Source organism: Tinamus guttatus, unplaced genomic scaffold (assembly GCF_059628265.1).
Source record: "Tinamus guttatus ecotype Peru unplaced genomic scaffold, ASM5962826v1 Tinamus_guttatus_pri_ptg000383l, whole genome shotgun sequence".
Classification (NCBI taxonomy): domain Eukaryota; kingdom Metazoa; phylum Chordata; class Aves; order Tinamiformes; family Tinamidae; genus Tinamus; species Tinamus guttatus.
The window spans coordinates 7,505,089-7,526,690 of NW_028288917.1; the positions used below are offsets into that span (position 1 = coordinate 7,505,089).

General features: G+C 36.1%; 1 protein-coding gene across 1 annotated transcript in view; it reads right to left on the reverse strand.

Annotated features, from left to right (window-relative positions):
* Positions 1-21,368, reverse strand: part of COL21A1 (collagen type XXI alpha 1 chain) — a 63,038-nt gene extending 41,670 nt beyond the window's left edge. Inside the window, exons 1-9 of the mRNA XM_010222404.2 lie at positions 21,233-21,368; positions 19,330-19,881; positions 14,873-15,041; positions 14,519-14,735; positions 11,869-12,042; positions 9,508-9,585; positions 7,731-7,739; positions 6,160-6,243; positions 5,056-5,118 (exon numbers count right to left, since the gene is read on the reverse strand). Of these exons, the coding sequence (XP_010220706.2) occupies positions 5,056-5,118; positions 6,160-6,243; positions 7,731-7,739; positions 9,508-9,585; positions 11,869-12,042; positions 14,519-14,735; positions 14,873-15,041; positions 19,330-19,881; positions 21,233-21,320 (1,434 nt within the window). The 5' untranslated portion in view covers positions 21,321-21,368. The remainder of the gene's footprint in view (positions 1-5,055; positions 5,119-6,159; positions 6,244-7,730; positions 7,740-9,507; positions 9,586-11,868; positions 12,043-14,518; positions 14,736-14,872; positions 15,042-19,329; positions 19,882-21,232) is intronic.
* Positions 21,369-21,602: the final 234 nt, after the last annotated feature.

The window sequence follows — 21,602 nt, forward strand, 5'->3', positions numbered from 1 at the left end:
GGGGAAGACTCCTGACCAAAGAATAGCTAACCCATGAACATTATTTTGGAATAGTACAGAAAATAGTTGCTTAGTGCCCTGGGTTCCCTTGGCTATTTTACTCTTCCCTTGGATTACATCTCCTTCCATTGGCCATTCCACCACGAGCCGAGGCTTTCATAACTCAGCTCTACCAACCCTGCCCTTTCCCTGAGCCCAACACTAACTGATAAACAGGCACATGGGTGCTAAACACACACAGAAGAAAAATCCCAACAAGATTATTTAACACAAGGCCATGAAGTATGTCTTCAAGAGGTTCGTTTTTGGTTTTTCCAGATCAGACAGCATCATTTAACAGTGCATTATCAACTGAAAGTTTCCTCAGAAATGTAACTGCAGAGCTTTTATCAAGTTAAGTCCCCATATAGATCATCCAATGGCCATAGGTAATGCATATGTGAAACTACTACTCATTTTTTTCTTCACTGTTGAAATGACTGGCTATTATACAAAGTTCATAAGAAAAGACTCAATCTTCATTCAGCCAACAAATATGAACAAACTCTAGGCAGCATAGCTATAAAATATTCTGCATTTTTTAAATAGGTATTGGAATAACCCAAAATTATTTTATTATGTGAGACTTTTGATATGTTTTGAACTGTCCATCTGGATATATCAGTAAAGTCAGTCTCACCACATTATTTTAAACTGTTTATTGCTCACAGACACTGTAAAGAAAAGGCAAATAGTTCTAAACTTACATGAATGAAACTAATGGTATACTGGAAAATTCCCCAGACTTGTCAGCCATGTGGTTCAAAACTGAAAAACATTTTTCATTTATTTCAACAAACTGATAATCTATCCCCCTAACCTATCCCCTACAAGTGATTGCTGCATTCCCTTTTTTTTTTTTTTTTAGAATTTTTCCTAGAGTTTTTCCTCAGTATGTCTAGAGTATCCTTTGGAATAAAAAATTGCTTTGTGACCACACAGTGAGGCCGCTGAGTATTCTCCAGGCCAGTAAACACGCCAGCTGTTGCTTTCTGATGAATAATGCCCATTAAAATAAGATCCCAATGAGATCCAAATACTATTTTTTTTTTTACCATTATCCTTATTTACCAGTGCTATTTCTGCTGACAGAACAACTTAATCATTTCAGGTCAGGACTGCAGTTTTTGACCAAGAGGAAATGTATTTGTATTATTGTTATTAAATTTCTAATTTCTCCAGCTATTTCAACAGATCCTTTGTATATATATCAAAGCATGTAAAACAGAGCTGGTGATTAAAGCAAAAAAAAAAAAACCCTAAAATCAAAACTTTTTTTTTAATTTAAGAAATATATGACTTTGATTCATGCTTTTGTTCATTTTTCCCAAACATTATGGCAAATGACTTTGCTTGGGGAACACGTAAAACAAGCAGAACAATTATTTTATGGTATTATTGATCATATTCATGGGAATTGGTTTAAATTTTTCCAAACTAAAACTAACTATAAGTGTTAGAAACATATAGCCAGCCCACAAGCAATAACCTTTTTTTTTCTTGTTCCTTTAAAAATCAATTGCATATAGTAATATGGGCAGCTATCCTGTTCAGAGAAAATGAATACCAGATAGGCAAACTGGAATAAATTTAGAGAAGAACATAAAAATGTTTTTGGGAACAGAAAAGACTCACTTTCCAGGAAAAGCTTTTCATGCAAAAGCCACTTGATCAACCAAGGCTGACTAGAGACAGCTACCTACAAGCCTGTGCTGTCTGAATTGATAGCTTTTTTTCCAGCATCCCCCAAGGGGATGTAGTTAAAGAGATTCAAATGAGTAAAGTCATCTCAAACAAGGAAAATCACTGACAGCATAGATAAACTGTAAAGTAGCATTAGCAAAAGAAAGTGTATGCAAAAGGTCTCTCCCATGGTTCATGGCTAAAAGCAACACTGGAAAGCACTCAAGAATCTACTGTAAGGAGCAATAATACACTGGCCCGAGCTGCAGATGATCTAATAGGTTTGCAATTACGTCCTTACAAAGAACAAGTGCAAAAAATCACATTTGATTTTTGAGAAAGATAAAACTAAAGGATTTAACCGGCAGTCCTTTAAAACAACATTACCTTCTGTTCAGCAAAGTTTAACATTTAACTTTAATCTCTCTCTCCACTAGCAGGGTGTGTTGATTCTAGTTGATTCTATTGTAACTGCCTGAGGTAGTTTTTTTAATCTTTTCCATGTTCGCAGAATGCTCATCTTTGCATACTATGACTCACTTGCAGGAAAACAAAGAAAAAATAAAAGGAACAAAAAAGAAAAAAAAACAAAATCAGAACTGGTAGACTATAAATATATAGAAAGCCTACAGAATTAATTTATTTCTTCTCTGTAATTCATGGTGTTATGTTTCTGTGCTTATGGGAAGACATGTGGCACTGAACTGGAAATCTGTTTTCATAAAAGTATGAAAAAGATTCCTTCTGAATAAGAGATTCCTTCTAAACAATAGACTCCTTCTAGAACAATTCCGATTGCATTGTTACTGGACACTTTGAAATAAAATCTTTATCTCTTCTTTTAGGAAAGTGATTGACACGTCTCTGCAAATAGCCAGGTGATTCTGGCTTCCTCAGACTACACATGGTATGTATACCATATAATTTATTTTTCACAGCACCAAAATTATCTGGATTGAACAAAGTTCTGCTATGCTTATCCATATTACAGCTCCACTTGTAACACTTCCCATGGTCAAACTGTGATGGCCAATGTCCCCCATGTCTCTGTACTGAAGGACTGTACTGTTCTTCTGAAATTTAAGTGCCGTCAATAAACAGCTGACTAAAAAAGTTATTCTGTTTGGATCACACTCCCCCAGCTCAGTTTCCACCTTTTCCCATTTTAAACCTGTGTTTTCATGATTGAACTGAGATTGCCAGTGCTATAAAATACTGATTCTGGCCAAAGACGGCTGTCTCTATCGCTGGTTCAAGAACACTTTAAAGGCAATGGCGACCAAAATCTGATTGGAACCAAAGCAAAAGAGTAAAAATTCTGAGTTCAGACATTTTAGATACTGGAGACGGAATTATACACTAGAGACCATAACAGGTCTCAATATACCAAGCCCTATCTTTTAAAATAGTATTATTTCTAAAAGAAGAAGAAGAAAAAGGTAAATTCCCTGATTCCAGTTGCTATTTTTCCCTCTCATACAAACTTTGCTTTCAAAAGGAACAGTCACAGTTAAATCAAGCATCTGCTGTCTATAAGAAAAGGCCAAAATGTAACTTATCAACAAAATAAGAGAAATGTGAACATTTTATAGCGTGCAGCATGGAGCTTTCTCTTTCTAACTGACAATATTTATTACTCTTAAAACATACGCACTTCCAAGTAAGCATAAATCTCACTGTTTCCATCTTTAGCTGACACAGAAACAGAATGTATGAAAAATTCTTAACAAAAATAGAATGTGAGGTGTTTTTATTAGGCCATCAAAATTGACAGGTGTTGCCTTTTTAGCAGGAGGAACTACTAACATTGGTAAGCAAGCACAGATTTGGGAAAGATCCATCATTAGCTACAACATCAATCTTTCCAGGGGACAGAACAATTACTAAAACAGAGAACTAGGCTGAAAGGTCCAGTCTAGCTCTTCGCTGCCCTTCTCTGAAGTCTGTCTAGTTTGTTAAGCATGATAAAATAGCTCCAAATAAGTGAACCCTGCTAAGTCTCACTAAAAAAACATGGGGTGTTAGTTCCCCTGTTCATCACCCATGGCTCTTGTCGAAATGATTGTTGTCTTCTCTGCACACTTCCACTTAAACTTTTGAGTGTTTTGGGTCATCTTGTTCAGGTTCCTCTCACCAAGAGCACTCCTAGAGAATGGCTCATGACCAAACTCATAGGCATATGCAGTTACTCACTTTCACTGCCTTTTTCTTTCTTTCTTTCGTTCTTTTTTTCAGCTCTCTACAGTCTGGTAAGATAAAAACATCCGAGGAACTCAAGCATATGATTTACTCCTCAAAATAAAAACAAAAAGGCTACAACAAAATAACAATTTTAAGTGTTTCTATGCACTTTTCTTTCCATATTTTGGTATTCATGTGCCCGGCATATAAATAGTCCTCTTTTTAGAAAGAAAGTTTGAATGCTGCCTGCTGTCTTTCACTTTTATTTTTTAATAAAGTGATACAGTCTAGTAAGTAGTAAGTCACAGAATACAGAGGCTGCAGGTTCTCAATCCAGCCTTGCCCAAGAGAGGAGTTGGTGGGGTCAACAGCTTAGCTGCTTCCAACAAGATCCAGAGATCTAATATATTTCTAAGTGAAAATGCTGACTATTCTTATATATGTATTTATTTTATTACAATTTTATCACAATGAAAACATGTTAGTCACGAAGGCCAGTCTAACCATTGCCAAATTGGTCATTTTTATTTCAGGGACATCTGTTACTCATCTACTTTCTTTTGGTCTTTATCATTCATACAAATTCAATGCCAGCTTAAAAAGCACAGTCTAGGGTGAGAGAAAGATAAAGACATTTTTATGACATGTTTTAGCACATAACGTGTAGTACTGCAAAATATTTGTATGTTTAACATTACATAGAGCTACATATTTTTATTGATTATTGCTATAGGACACAGAGCAAAAGAAATTAAATGATTAAGCCTAAATATGAGATGCAATCCTTAAAACAAAATGGTCAGGATTTTTCCTGTCCTAAACAGAAAAACCTAAATCAAAAAATCTAAGCAGTAAAAAGATCAGGTGATAACTGCTGTGAAATGACATAAGGACCAACAGGAGCACTCTGTTTTCTGCTTTAAAACAGTGCCTAATCTCTTGCAACCATATTCATGTATTTTTGACTGAAATAAAGAAATTGTTATCAACACGTTCACAGACTCATTACATTTAGATGGAGCTTAAACTACATGCATAGTTTCATAAATTGGCAACCTAATCATTTGAATTTGAGACTCTGATATGAATAATACATGTCTTTCTTCCTGTTAGTTTACAGTTTCAATATATGACTGAGTTTTTAGTACTCACAGGCTTACCATCTGGACCAGGCTGTCCAGGATAACCATGATTCCCAGGCTGCCCAGGGTCGCCCTATAAGGATATAATATATTAACAAAGGACATGAGACAGCAGTTTAACATTAGCATAGTGCTACCTTAATCATAATCCTAAAGCAAACTGTGGCTGCAAAGAGTTACCTGCCACTGTTCCTACAGCAAAAAGCAACTCATAACCAAAACCACCCGGGAAAGTCCTCCAGGATGCCTTGCACAGGACATGGAGACATGGGCCTGCACACAGGGTCACTCTTGCACATCGAGCCCTTGGGTTCACATGCTTTCAAGCTTTTCAGCATCCTCAACAAGAGAAGTAAAAACAGTTTTCACTAAAAAGGTGAAAAATTCTCTATTAAAACCTTGTTACTCTAGCAGTTCTCCTCTGAGCAAAACTTCCATCTCTTTACCAAGGATTTGGCAGAGTCTAGTTCTTACAGCCAAAAAAATGAGAAAGCAAGAGTTGGGATTCAAATCTGTTAATAACAAGCTCCTGACTGCGCATTTACTTCTTTGTTGTTTTTTTTTTTATTAAAAAAAAGGAAAAAAAAGGAAAAAAAGTAATTACTTTGTAATTCTTATAAGATTATTTTAGCAATTATATTGATAGGTGATGATCACACTAAAGGAAAACAAAACCCTGTTCCTGAGACATCATGTTTATGGTAAGAACATAGCTTCCTATTCAGTATATCCTCTTAGTGTATTTATGTCCTCTATGTTTAGTTAACATAAGGACTTAATTTGTGACCAAAAAAATCCAGCGAGATTTGACTCATAAGAGCCTTTTGCTTCTACAGGAGATTAAAGCCTGTTCTTCAGCCCAATCCATGATGAGGGGCTCAGCACCATTACAGCTTCAGAATCATCACAGCCAGGGAGGACACAGGAAGGGAACCACCAGACTGGCTCACGGGGTGACTTCACATACAAACCACAGATGATGTCTTATGATGAATGAAATGGGAAAGTATATGGAATAATGTCTCTTTACAAATGTCACAGAACATCAGCAGTTATTATAACTCCAGCCATACTAAAAGAACTAACTGTTTAGTTAGAAAGCCCGGAAACTTACTTTGGGGCCTGGAGGTCCTTGTTTTCCTGGCGGGCATATGCAGGGGGCAGGTGTTGAGCCTACATCACTAGGACCATTCATACACTACCAAGAGTGAGACCAATCATCAATACACATGCCAAAAATATACAGCAATTACAACATTACACCAAGCAGATCCTCCTTAGCTTGCACAGGTCTTGGCTTTCACACATTTGCTCTGCTGGAACTTCTGCTCATCTGAATGTTTCCCCCCTAACAACTTTGAACGCACAAATTCATCACTTTAATCCAGAAGAAAAATAAATAAATAATTAACTCTATTGGGTTGATTTCTGAAACTAGCTTTGTTCTTCCACAATTATTGTATTAAATTTTGGCAGTTTTCAACCTGCCAACATGCGAAACGGTTCTCCTAAACTAATAGACAGTTATCATTTGCTGGGTGACCAAAAATGCACGTATCACTATTTAAAACTTTTAAAAAGAACCTAATAAATGTTACTCAGAGCAAACTGACCACAACTGATACTGAGATCAGCATTTTATCACATGAGACAAGTCTAGAAAGAACTCAGAGCCCAGGTGTCCCACCTCCTGGACAAGTGTCCCTACCATTAAAGAAACAAGGGACATGGCTGCTGCTCTCACGCGCTCCCATCAGCTCCCAACCCCTGCCCAGAGCTGCCTCTCCTCCAAAAAGCATTAACTGACCTGACTCCAGTCTATAAACCCTAGCAAATAATAGCAGCAATAAACCTTGGCACACTGTCACCCTCTGCAGATATTTTTTTCTGAGGGATCTACTTCCCTCCATGGATGTCACAAGAAACTTGGGTGTTTTATGATAGTCATGAAGGGGGAGTGCAGAGAAGAAAATTGCTAAAGACAAGGAATTGAAGTCCCTTTTTATTTTGAGGTCGGGCACTCAAAATCTAGGTGCATCGGGACTGAATTTATACATCAAAGGTAGAATTACTGAATCCTCTTTCACACAGTAAGTGCTTAGAACTACGTAAAGGCAGAAAGTAAAGAATCTAGGGTGTAGAGAAGCAGATTTGTATTTATTTTCATATTCACTTTCTAGAACATTTTACTCGGATTTTCTATATGATGCAGACATTTTACAAGCTTCTCTGAATGCAACACAAACTCAGGGTCAAATAAGTGTTCAAAATACAAATTCATGTTTTATTTGAAACAGCACCAAGCAGGAGTGGAGTTACCAGAGTGGCTAAGAGAACTATTATATTAAACCTTCATATTAGGACCCATTCACAGGATTACATGACGCAGGAACAGCTACCTGACTCTGCATATCCCCATTCACTTTGCAATAGCATCCAGCCCTGCAAACAAGACCAGTTGAATTGAAAAAAAAAAGGACCATTTATGCTAACAAACATGGGTTTCTTCAGAAAACTGGGTTTGAATTTGCATATTAACTTGTGTTCAATTCATGAAACTCTAGAATTTTAAAATTTGGCAAACCTCTGTTCGTTTTTCAAAATAGAGCATATCTTCCCTATAATAAGCTTATTGAAAGTCAAATACTACCTTAAACTGAGTGAGCAGTTTAGAATTGAGCCTACCTCTCCATTCTGAAACAAGAAAAAACACAGTTTAAGAGAATAGCAATATTTGTAATAAGCAAAATACATTCATTTGCAAATGATACTAAAATCACACATAAATTTTGGGCTGTAACTGTCAAGCAATTATAACTCAAAATTTCTCACTTTCTCAAATGTATGTTGCACACTTAAGATTTTTTCAACAGGAGCCATCAGTAGCAATTTTAAAAGGAAAGGATAAAACTAAAAATAAAATTGAATGATGTAAGCATGTATACACTATATATTTAGATTTGTGTCAAGTTGTTTGCCAGGAGTAATCTCTCATCAATGAATTCCTCTGTTTATTCATTCATGTCCAAGAATGTACCATAACATGGTAAGCCAGAAAGGATGTAAAAAATCAAAATATAAGAAATGTACTATAACATTACAAAACTTTGTGATCTCAACCTGCATCCAGCATCTAGGAAAATACATGGCAACACAGAGGAATGGCTGTTTTTTTCCTGACTTGTTTCCTGTATGATTGTATGAAACTGCTATAAACTGAAGCCAGTTTTCTGGTATCTGCAATATCACAGAACGATGCGTCCCCAAATATTTCAGCATGCCTACCCTGAAATGGCCTTACTTATTTAGGAATCCCTTTACTTGCACCATGTACAGGAGACTGATGCAAAGAGTCACCATGGATTTCACACACAGCCAGTGGAGAGAGGCAGGTTCCTCTCCATCCCACCTACATATTAGGCAGCCTCTAGACATTATTTTCCTCCATTATTTTAGGGAGCTTAAGACAACTCTGCACCCTGGGACCCAGGTAGCAGGGGTGAATTAGGCCACATGTAGCACATACAGGCCCTGCTTAGTTTCAGAACTCTTGACACAAACATAGTCCCTCAGAATATAACCACAACCCATATATACCTTGCTGCTTTTTTACCTCCTCAGAGAGTATCCAACATATTTATTTTCTGAAGAATTTCAGCCCAGAATTTTCATGGGTGAAGGCCAAATTTAATTTACAACAGGAAACAAAATTCAAGTGGCAAAAGTCAACCTTTTTGCTCTGGCTTCTTGTCAAAATGCAGAAAATGACAGGGGGTTGAGTGTTTATTTTCTATAACCTCGTTTTTTTCATCTGTTTACTTTCCATATTCTATATGATATAGGATATCCTATAAAGATATGTGGGGCAGTCAATATGTGGGTCTTAATATGGGTACTATACTGTATGATTGATTATTATGGATAAACTGGTCCTCATTAAAAGGAAGCAAGACAGGTTGGTTCTGGATTTATGTAACAGTTGACAGAGAAGGAACTATCTGCATGGTGCAGACTCACAGGTTCTGCTGTCGAGCTCACAAAATCATCCTAATACTAGGCCAAGTCAAAACATGTAAATATGGTTTTACATACTAAGATACTGGTGTCCAATTATCTTTAATTCTGTTCTTTTCAGACACCACACAAAGGCATTTTCAAGGCAACTGCACATACAAAATAATTCTTTGTATTTTGAAAAGGCAGTTGACTACTTTTGAAAATCTGTTCACATGTGTTTTATATTTCATTGCATAATTGCAGGAAAAATGTTTCTGCTAAAATAAGGCTCAGAATAGACAAGTTCTAGGTCATTAGAATGATGTTGCACAGTAAAAAGCATTTATGTGCAGGAACTAAATCAATGTATTGTTACATATTTTAAAAATTCATTATCAATTTAGCTTTAAATAGTGATTTGGAAAAAAAGCCAACAAATCCTCAGAAAGTCATCTATCATACTCACAAATCCTGGGATCTCACAAACTGTTTCTCGGTTATTTTGCTCTGGGTCACAGTAGATTCGCAGTTTTTGTAAATCAAACTGTAATTTGAAACATAAAAGACTTTTTAAAAACATCTTAATTTGTCTTTAAAAACCTAACATCAACTACATTTAAGCTATACCCTTCTTAAATTGTCAGCAACAGGCATAAAAAATGAACAAGGAATAACAAAGCAAGAGAAACTGGAAGCTCTGTGAGTCCAGTAGAGTTAAATACCAATTCAAGATATAGAAGCATTTTTACTAATGCTCCTCATAATGATTCTTATATACAATAAATTACACTGTAACAAAAAATTTTAAAAGGAAAATAATCACTTCAAAGTTTTGTTTTCTGCAATAATGGAAATTAGTGGCCCTAATCCTTGCTAATAAAACAAAATATGCACAGCACAAAACATAAGTATATGCATAAGTTTATCATCGTTATACTGGAAAGCAGTTAAGCCTGCAAGATCCTAAATACTTAGAGAACACTTGCAAATTATCACTGGAAAACATCTGATCCAGAGCACTTGAAGACAACCAAAATTCACCACTTTTGAAGATTTTTTTTTATTACTGCAAATTGGTTTTTCTAGCCTATTATGAAATCTCAATTCTGTCAGATTCTTTGTATTGGATTCTTTGGATCCATCTCCAACATGAATTTCAAAATACCTTGTAACCTGAAAGGCGTCATACAGATTCATTACAATAACTGTTTAAATAGATATATGTTGGCAAATTTTGACGGTTAATGGCTCACAATGTGTGTCAGAGAGACTGAGAAACTGTAGAAATGAAATAACTTTTTTAGATTATAGAAATTATCATGAAATATAAAAATGCTCCCTGGTACAGATTTTCTAATTTTCTTCCAGGTCGCTGCCTGAAGTGGATCTTTTGCAATTCTACATTACTAAAATGTTTTCATTTTTAGTTTAGATAAAGTATTTTGATCATAACATTCCCTGAGAGGCAGAATTAATGGAAATCTAAAATTCCCATCTCACACCTACCTAAGGGGGTAGGAAAACAGAAACTGAACAACAACAAAAAAAACAAGAAACCACCACAAGCAGCCTAAAACCCTACCATGCACAAAGCTATTAAAATGCAGCACATGCGATAATTGTGCACTAATGAAAAGAATATATGAGTTGATTCATTACAATTCTGAAATCTCTGCTTGCCTTGAAACAAATGTCTGAAGGTCTGCAAGAAATCTGCCACAATACTTAACTTTTTTTTCTTGCAAAAAGATATTTTTGAGTACTAATTATGTTTCTACCGGACAGGCTGAGTAACAGAAAGTGTCACCCAAGCTTTCTGTGCACATAGAATATGATAATAATAGATCTGAAGCCTGGCTAAAACAAGCAAAATGAAGGAGTAACTGACTGAAGGCCGCTTACGAGAGTTAAAGACGATGATGAAAAACATATTAATTGACTCTAATGGCAGCAGGAAGCATTAAGAAATTTAACAGTAGAGAATGAAAAAAGTTTAGCTTTCAAAACACCTAAAAATAACACCCATTTAAGCAATTCTGTTATTTCTCAGTATTTCCTCAACGATTCTGATAATTACTAATGTCATTACTACATTGCTATAAACAAATCATAAGAAATTAAAACAAGGAAATATTTAGCATGTGTCTGGGACACTGTCAATGTTAGAGTCTTCATCACGTGCATTTTCCCATACAACCTGAAGATTTTACCAATTTTTTGGTGGCTCCATTAAGCGGAAGGCAAAGGGAGCTTAAGGTGCTCAGGAAGAGATATGAATTTCTGTAAGGACTCTTGCCAGGATCCCTTCCAGCACTGCAACCTCACACACAGCCACTGGCACACACCAAATATTGGCAGTTTGACAAAAATTGAATTTATATGCCTTGCACTTTCTTGATGGACAGTGATGAGACTGGTGCTTCTTGAAAATGCTGCTCTCTCACTAATGTCCCAGCATAACCCCATACACTGACACAAGGAAATGTGTGTGTGTCACGCAGAGAGCAGATCCCCTGTTTTGAGATACCATCCCCAAATTTAGGGAGGCACATGGCATGAAATTAATGATGTCACAGCACAAACAGATACGCCCTGAACCAGGCCAGACCAGTTCAGCACTCCAACTCCTCCTGACAATTCCCAGTAATTTGGAGAAATATATTTTCTTCCTTTCCGGTTAATTAGTAAAATGTTTTATATTCAATGTCCACTCACATTAGAAGAGTAAGTTCAGGAAAACATAAGGTTCCAATGACAAAGTTAACCTGCAGCAGGATTGCTGAATTAGTGAGATACTGAAACTCTCATGTTTTCAATGCATGCTTACCTGTACGGTTTCCTCCTTCCCAGAATATTTTCCAATCTGAGTTAGGCCACTGATGTAAATACCTAAAACAGGATGTAATGGCTCCCTTTGAATTTCTTGATCATCTATATATAAAGTTACAAATTCTTCTGTTACTAAGAGACGAATTTGATGCCAGCCTTCATCAAACAATGTCTAAGAAAAGTGAAGAAAATAGAAATGCTTGAAACAAAATATCTTCAATTTAAACTACTGTAAAACTTCATTCCAACTCTTAGTCTGCCTGACTGTGCTAGAGACAATCATGTTTCTGGCTCTATCATGCAAAAATATTCAACTGCATACACAAAATAAGGATTAGTCAGATAGATAGTTAAACCATAACTGAGAATAAAATAATTGCTAATATTTGGTCACTATTTCAGATATTTTTAACTAGCATGTATTTTTTAGCCTATGATCCTGAACATGTTAAAATCTGTATCTTGTTTTTCAGCAGTGTCACAGCATTTCATGCATTTGAGACCTTCAACCACAGTAAAAAGAGAACTTGAAACTCTTGAAACTCTTTCAAACCTAATCTGTTCTGGAAAAAAACTTATGATATTAGCAGAAAGAATCACAAATACTACAATAAAAAAAATCAAGTATCACAGTCATCCTACAGAACTTGTTCTCTTTAAAGATAAGATTTAGTCTAAACAAATAACCTAGCATGTCTATACAGGAGCAGAGAATAAGGGATATCTGTAGAGAAATGATCACCTGATCGACCATATGAATGAAACTCAGCATGGAAAGAAATGCCATCTTCTTGAACCTATTCATTAATTAAAAATAAAGTTTTTTAAATCTAGCGATTTTGTCCTGATACTTATCTTTCATATAGCTACACTGATTTGAAATTAATTCCATACAAGGTTGGTATACCTAAGAGTAGCTGAAACATACACATGCCCGTACATTTCATAATTTTTTCACCTTTTGTAGGCATAATTAGAAACTAATCTTACTTCCTGTACTTTAGTACACACTCTAAGATAATATCTCTGCCTCTATGTTATTTTGATTTGTAGACTGGTATTTTATGTATTTATAAATACATAAATAAGGGCCAATAAGGAGGGCCATTCATACCTCATTGTGAGGTAAAAATAAACAAACCAGAATATAAAACATTTTCCTAACAGAGTAGACGTGATAAATAATCATAAATGTTCAACAAAAAGGTTCATTAAAGTACTAGTGACATAATGTGTTTAGAGGGACATAGCCCTAAAAAGGGGTGAAGAATTATTTTTCTTCTCAGTAATCATACATCCAAACATGGAGAAACAGGATAGGGAAAGAAAAAAAAAAAAAAAAAAAGCAGGCTTCTTTGCAGGTTGAAGTTCATTGATACCTGGGACCACAGGAATAAAATTGATTTTTTTCACTGGGAAAACAAACAATTTCAGACTGACTTGAACCCAAAATTTCTCAGGATTTCTAGTAATTCAAATTAAAAAAAAAAAACTCACATCAAAAAATAAGGCAGAGGAAATTTTGAAAGAAAATTCTCTATTTGTTAAGCAAAGAAAATACCCCCTTTACCTAAAGCTGAGTATTTAAGATCTTCTCTGGGACAGCTGAGGACTTGCTAAAACTCCTTCAGCCTGATTTGAAGGAAACAAATCCAGGCCAATGTTTCCCAGAAACTAGAAACCACTTGGGACACGAAGTATTCTAGGGGTAAATTTTTCTCGTGCTTTTTTTCTGAATTGTGCCTCTTACTTCACTTAAAAAATACTCCCTAAGGTAGGAATGGGAAACTCCAGGCTCTGTATTCCTGTGCTGCTCTGTCCTCATGCTGCTGCTATAGACACAAGATTCCAGACACTCATTCTCCTTCCCTCTGCGTCTGTCCTGCAAGTGAGATAATCTTTCTCACAGAGTTGCACTACTTCATTATACTTCCCAGATAGGATGGGAACTTACAGATTGGGGAACCAAAATGTTTTGGACAAAGGAGGGAATCCCTCTGTCACTGGAGATGAGTTGAGAGAAGAAAAAAAAAAAAAAAAGAGTTGAAAAGAATTACTATTCCACAGAGCACTGGACAAACCCAGATCGAACTCTCACAAGCTGCTAACCTGCCTTCTAAAGAAGAAATTAGCTCCTTTCATCATGTTTTTGACTTTTTTTTTTCTTGATATGTATTTTTAAGGAATTTGGAAGCTTAATAAAACCTCTCTCAAAAAAACAAAATATTTTGATTCACATTTCCTGGTTTCTATATCAAGACAAATTATACTTTTCAGTTATGTACGCTTCAACGCATTATGTTGAGATATAAGCTGTGTGCAAACAACTGTGACCCTGCGTGTGCAGGGGGGTTGGACTAGATGATCTCTAGAGGTCCCTTCCAACCCTAAGCATTCTATGATTCTATGATTCTAACTCTAGGTCACCTTCACAGTTACCTGTCGAAAAACTGCTGAATAGAAAGCACCTGCAAAGAGTTTCCATGAATGAGCTCTGTGGACACTAAGGAAAAATGGATAAAACACCCAGCATCTAGCATCTGTATTTAAATGCCTAGGTAGCCAAGTATGAGATCATACTTAGGGAAAAAAAAAAAAAAAAGGAAAAATCTACAAGTATTCCAGCGGGATGTCAACCTACTCCTTACCTTCACACGAGGTTCAGCAAAAGTAATAACCTGAGTTCCATTTATTAAACTTGTTGTCGTGAACGACAGCGTTTTCTCTTCTCCATTGATGGTGACTGCTATCTGCGGTCTCTTATCCAGACTTAGAATTCTCCACAAATCCCATGTCTTTTTTACTTTAAACCTCTGAGTGGAAACAAATACATATGATGGAGGCAGACCTTCTGGAAACACATTCCTAAGGGAGAAGGAAGGGAGGGGAAAAGAAAAGATCACAGCTGTACATTTGTACAAATCTTAAAACACGTCTATCGTACTTTATACTAAACTTTGCACTTTTATTTATTTTTATTTAACTTCTATAAAGTTAAATACCTCGTCAATTCTGACAGATCAACACGTGAGGTTATTTCATAAGCTTTGGCATTGGTAGTTGGTATCTGAATTCTCTTTTTAACCTTTTTCTTCACACTGAGTCCTAGCAGAATGTCAAATCCTTTTTCATCTCGAGCTGCCACTGGAATTCTTGTTGGACATACAGACTCTACAAAGTAATAAAGGCAAGTGTAGTTCAAAGCATAATTAAAGCTTTCAAGAAAGTAACCCCATCTGTCTACTTTTTTTTTGTAGCTGACTTTTCAGAAAGAACTGCCAGTTAAGAGAGAAGAGATATGAAGAATCCTTAAGAAATATGAAGTCAGAATATTGAGAAGTTGTGATTTCCTGCACTTAGATTTACATACTATTTTGAATTGTGGCTAACTACTACAAAAAATACAATATAAAATATAGTATTGAATTCCTAAATACAGTCGCAAAATGCTACTAAACTCTAGCTTTCAATTTCCTTTATACACCAACAATTTGGCTTGATTCAGCCTCTCAAATGAGAAATCACACTGAAAGTGGAAAAAAGATAAAATTATTTACAACTTTTTTTGTCTTCTTTCACTCAAGATGGATTCTAATACATTTTTTCTATTATACTGTAATTCCCTTGAAGCTAGCCACACTGAACAAAGACCATGCGATACATTTTTTGTGGAAAGTAAAGTTGGCTGCACATTATCTCTGTTCAATTCTTTTTACCCATAAACAACACTAGGCAGTGGACTGAAAGAAAATGAAACTTAATGCTAAAGCCAACCTTAGTAATACCTTAGAGTAATAAATCAATGAAAGGAAAGCAAATAACTTCTCATTTTCTTAAAATTACATAAACTATTTACAGTAAGTACAATTCCACCATCCATTTCCCCTGTTTCTACAGAAAAGTCTCAGCTCAGATCGAGGACAAGGTTAGGAATACACCCAAAGACACAGTGGAGGGTTCTCTCATCTCCATGTGGAACAGCTGTGGGCTGGAAAACTCACATTTCAGTGCCAGGGAATTATCAAGGACAGTCCTGTACATTAAATGTGCAACACTGCTGCTCTTCCCTTCCTAGCTAAGCCAGAAACAGTCATGTTACTCTATTCTAGTAGGGGATACCCCAACTATGGGAAAACTCTGCTAAGGGTCCACCCAAACGGGAATGGCAATCCATCTCCATTTTCTTTTCATCACCTCAAAATGTCACCTGATGTCAAATTATAAAGATACATCAAATCTGGTACTGCAAGGGTAGACCTGCAAGAACTTGCCCTGTCTACATTATGGAAAATAAAGTATCTACCTTTCCAATGCTACAAGTATGAATAGGAAAATTCTTATTAAAAAAAAAACAATCTAACCTTTCTCACCTTACTCACATCAAAACACAGATTCAGGATTTAAGTCAGCATACTTCTTATATCAAGAAAGAATGATAATACTTTTTCAGGTTTCTTTCATGTAAATAATAAAAGCTTTCTTTCATGTAAATAATAAAAGGGACATGTAATAATATCAGAAGAATATTTTCTAAATTTATTTATTTCGAAGTTGGTCATGTTGCTATTAAGATGGATTAAAGACACTCATGTACAATAAGTCAAGGCAAGAATCTCTCTTCAGCTATCATATTAGAAATTTGGTATAACAACAAAAAATAAAAGCAGAAAGAGCATTGTTTGATGTGAGGGACATTATCCTGGATTAATGTTGAAGTAACTATTCCATCCTAATAAAAATAAGCATGAGTAAAACTAAAAATTACAAAACTATTCAAAGGGTGCATTGAAGAATTGAAGAACACTATAGAATCATAATGGTTGGAAAAGACCTTTAAGATCACTGAGTCCAACCATGGGCCCTTCAACACCATGCCTACTAAACCAGGTCCCTAAGCACCTCTATTAATCACAGCAAACTTCTAAATTGACATCTTGTTTCTTTTTCATATTTTATTTCTCCTTCTAGAATTCTGATGTGAAATCCCATTATCCAATGCAATTAACTTTTCTCAAAATCCTTCTCATATGCTTCCTTTTGAGTCCTATACTGACTATTGCTTTTAAATGCCTTCCTAACACACAACTCCTCTATATTTGACTAGAGAATATTAAAGCTAAAGAAGCCTTGGAGAGCAAAAATAAAGAAAAAAAATAAATACTTGCGGATTCCTCTAGACATTTTATTCTTTCAGATATTACTGTCCTTTCTTCACAGAATAACCAGCGTTTTTCATGCTACCATACTCTAAAATGAACAACAGTGTCCTCAAAAGAAAGACAATGGCCCTCTGTCTGCAAGGTCTTCCACATCAGTTCTAATTGCTACAAGAGTCCACAAATCTCAGTCTTCTTCTTCCAAAACAGAGTATTTCCACTCTGCTCTTATACTTATGTTAACTAAATTACAAATTTAACAACACCAAAGAGTAAAGGCTTAAAAAAAAAATCAAGTATGACCAAGACACAAGTACAAAACTTTCGGAAGTTTAATATGGTTGATCATAGGCAACTTACTGGTGCTTCAACCTTACAGAACTTCCTCTCACAAGCCAAAATGAAAGTTAACAATGTGCATAAAATAATCCACAACTCAGATATAAATTTTCCAGCTTGCTAGTCTTTGAATTCACCTGCTAATGACATTGTAGTTAGCAATGAGGCTGCCAATTGGTGCTGACTGCTCTTTGTGAGAGGCATCTCAAAATGCTAATGCTAGGAAAGAGCAGGGCATAGGAGAATAGATGCCAAGGGTCACTTAAAGTCAAATAGTAAGTATGTTTTTAAAAAAAAAATAAAAGAAATGCTATTTGGTATTTGTCATCAACTTTCACAGTTCACCGCTGGAAGAGTTGAGTTGGATGTGGAGCTGCTGGAGAGAGTCCAGTGCCAGGCTACAAGGATGATCAGGGGCCTGGAACATCTGCCCTATGAGGAGAGGCTGAGGGAGCTGGGCCTGTTCAGCCTGGAGAAGAGAAGGCTGAGAGGGGATCTGATCAGTGTATATAAATACCTCAAGGGAGGGAGTGCAGAGGACGGTGATGGTCTCTTTTCAGTGGTGGCCACTGATAGGACTAGAGGAAATGGCCGGAAACTGAAACACCAAAAATTCCATAGGAACTTAAGTAACAATTTCTTAACAGTGAGGGTGACAGAGCACTGGAACAGTCTGCCCAGAGAGGTTGTGGAGTCTCCTTCTCTGGAGATCTTCAAAATCCGCTTGGATGCAGTCCTGTGCCACGTGCTCTAGGTGTCCCTGCGTATACAGGGGGGTTGGACTAGATGATCTCTAGAGGTCCCTTCCAACCCTAAGCATTCTATGATTCTATGATTCTATGAGTCAGGGCAGGCGAATTGTAAAGATTTTTGCTGATTTTATTCTGAAAGCAAGAAACACATCCTGATGAAGTATTATGTCACTTCTTCTAAACTTTATTTAAATAAATTATTGTGCTTATTTTGAGAAATTTCTTCTAGCATGAGAGACTATTAAAAATTTAACTGAATTTAGCTGATTTCATTCTTGGAATGGTGTCTCTTTATTGTATCAGCTACACGGAATTAAACACTGCTAACCTCAACATAAATATCACCATACTTTATCGTAGAAGTCCCTGGTCAAAGTGAGAATAACTGAAAACTACTTTTCACTTTTTTGAGTGCAGAAATACAGTACAACTGAAATATGACTTGCATCAATTCTTGGTAGTAAAACAGGTACAAGATAACACTGACACATACATATTCACTGTATAACACAGTCCTTCTGAGTGACGTATTTGCTACTTTTTTTTTTTTTTTAGATAGGAAAGTCATTTCTTTACAAAGTTATCAAAAACTCAATGCAGTAATGCTGTTGGCATTCTAAAATTAAAAAGTCAAGTTTATGATGTTGGTCTTGGCTAATTCTTCGATAGAAGTCTTTCAAAAGAGAACATAACAGTTTGTTACTTTTCCAGGCACTTTTGCCAGAAGTCTCTCTTCTGGGTTTTTCAACACGTACTAGTGGAAGAACTGCTGTGCATAATGATAGGTTATCCTTCCCACTGACAAGAAGAAAAGATCAAATTGTGTTTGATTGTGCACAATTATCAGCTGCACCTGGGAAAAGGGCTAAAGTAAGCCCTATATTCTCACCACTATAAGAATTGTTCAACTGTTTCAAGTTTCAAAACTTTTTTTTTAAGGTGACTTAGGACAAACTTCCACATATTAAAATTAAACATGTACTATGTTAACTCACCCTATCTCCCCAAATGCACCTCTTTTTGTTTAACACAGAAGCTAACATTTTGGGAGAATTTCCACAAAGAACATCAAAATCAAGATGTGATCATAAAAAAAAAACATGCCAAGTGCTTTAGGTTACATTCACCAACGTGTCTGCTTGTGAAACAAAGAAATATGGGTACAGCACTACATGCTCCAAACTTATAAATACTTTATGATCATTTACTTACCTTCACAGAGTTTCTGCTTTATAACCTCTTTAATTCTGGATATTGCAATGTAATCTTCAACATAGAATACGTAGGTTGATGAAGGCTTGTTGGCAATAGCTTTAAGTTCATCCTCCTCTATTTCTGAGCCAACACCAATAGCAAATAAAGTGATTTTATTTTTCCTTGCTTCTGCTGCTACATCTTTGACTTCATCTTGAGATTTTCCATCAGTGAGAACAACTGCTATTTTTGTTAGAAATCTTGAAGATTTTGCAAAAAGATGGTCATAGGCAAACTGAATAGCTCTTCCTGTTTTTGTATTTCCTCCTAAATAATGTATGGATTCCATTTCCCTGATTAGATTTTCAGTGGATTCATGAGTTCCCAGAGGAATTTCAAGTACAGGGTAATCACTGTACTGGACAACTCCAACTTGAATAAACTTTGGCCCTATGTCAAAATTTTGTGTAATATTGACAAGCCATCTTTTGATTATTTCAAAGTTTTCTGGGCCAACACTGTAAGAGCCGTCTAAGATAAACACTAAATCTGCTGGAGCAGTTCTGCAACCTAGGAAAAATAAATAAATAAAAAATTCAATAAATAAATTTAATAAATAAATAAACCCAAACATATTTAAATGAATCCATCCATTTCAGGAAATTGTTTTTCGTATCAATTACTGAACGTGTCAGAGTCCGTACAAAACCACTGTACGTTCCATTAAAATAAATCAGCTGAGTTTATCAGCAAAAACAAGATTGTTTCACTAAGCCACACAGATTCAACTCCATATCTGAAAACCATGCCATTTTCTGGTTTTGACATTATCACCAGCAACAACTATGAAAAATTCCAGAATTTCATTCTTTAACTGGCAGTTACATTTTATGCTAGCAGCAGGGAGGAATACATATTTGTTTTTCTCGTATCTCTATTTGTCTGCAGAGGTGATAAACCCAAAACTTGTTTTTGTTAGCAAACCAAGCACACTAGGGAGGAAGACCATAATCAGAAAGAATGATCCAGAATTAAGCAGTAATATTCACTCCTGCTAACAAATATATTTTAACGGACTTCTACTACAGCTACACTGTACACACAGAACTAGTTATTATAGTATCATGAATCTCAGTTGAATGTGCTGGCACCATATTCTGTCAAAATATAAGATTATGTAATTACTTCACAAACATAATGCTCCCTCCTTAGAAAGAAGTGCATGGTGGCCTAGGCATGGATTCAGCTCACCTAACTGCAGCTGCCTAAAAATTGAGCTTTTAGACTGACTGGCCAACTATAGTCCTTGGAAGTACAGAGGCAAATCTACAGGATCGTCCTTTCCACCTTGCAGGCTCATCCTTTTCTGGAGGGAATACCTCTCTGGAAGAGCAAGTCCAAAAGGACTCTAAAAGGAACACACGTAAGTGGCACCCGTGATGCCGGTGAGACGGCGACCAACACAAGAGGTTAACTGGATCCACTGGCACATGAGGCCAGGGGTTCGGCCAAGTCCTGCTGTACATTCAGATTTGGTACAGGCTGCATCTCTGCAACTGAAAGTAGAGCCTGACTTCCTTACATATCCTCAAGCTATTCAAAACATCTTACTTCTGAAGAAAAAAGCAGTGAAAGCAATCAAGACAAAACTTTAGATCGACTGGAGTTTTCCAAGAGAATATGATCATGTTAGTCTTCTAAAGAAATAAAGATATTCCCTTCCTAAATGAGAAATAAGATACTGATGTTACTTCCACGCCACAGTGTTTTCTCCAGTACAATTATGCTGGAAACCAAATAAAAAATAATAATTAAAAAAAAGAGAGAAAACAATATACACATGGACCTGAAACTGGACACCACAAATTTAAAGCATGCTTTTTAAATTACCCTTATCTGGAATATAAACATTAAGACTTACTTGCTCTTGTTTCACCATCTTCTGCTGAGATGTAATCATGTAGTAGCAGAATTAAAAGCGTCTGAAAAAGTGTTATCATCTGTGCCATGTGTATTGTATTCTCAGAGTCTTGTGATTAGACTAGGAGGGGAACAAACGAAAAGAAAATGCAGTTACATTACCAACAAAACCCAAACTTTTCAAAACTCTATTTTAAAACAGAGGGCATGAATAACAGCCTTGAATTGAATCCAGCCCTGCCTGGACACAAGAGCAGACATGAGGCCAGCCCGCAGTTCAGCTCAGACACAAAACACGTCAGGCAGGCACCTACATCCAAAATTGGGATTTTTCACTCTCGCACCCAACAACATCCCTGTGGGAGCAGTTC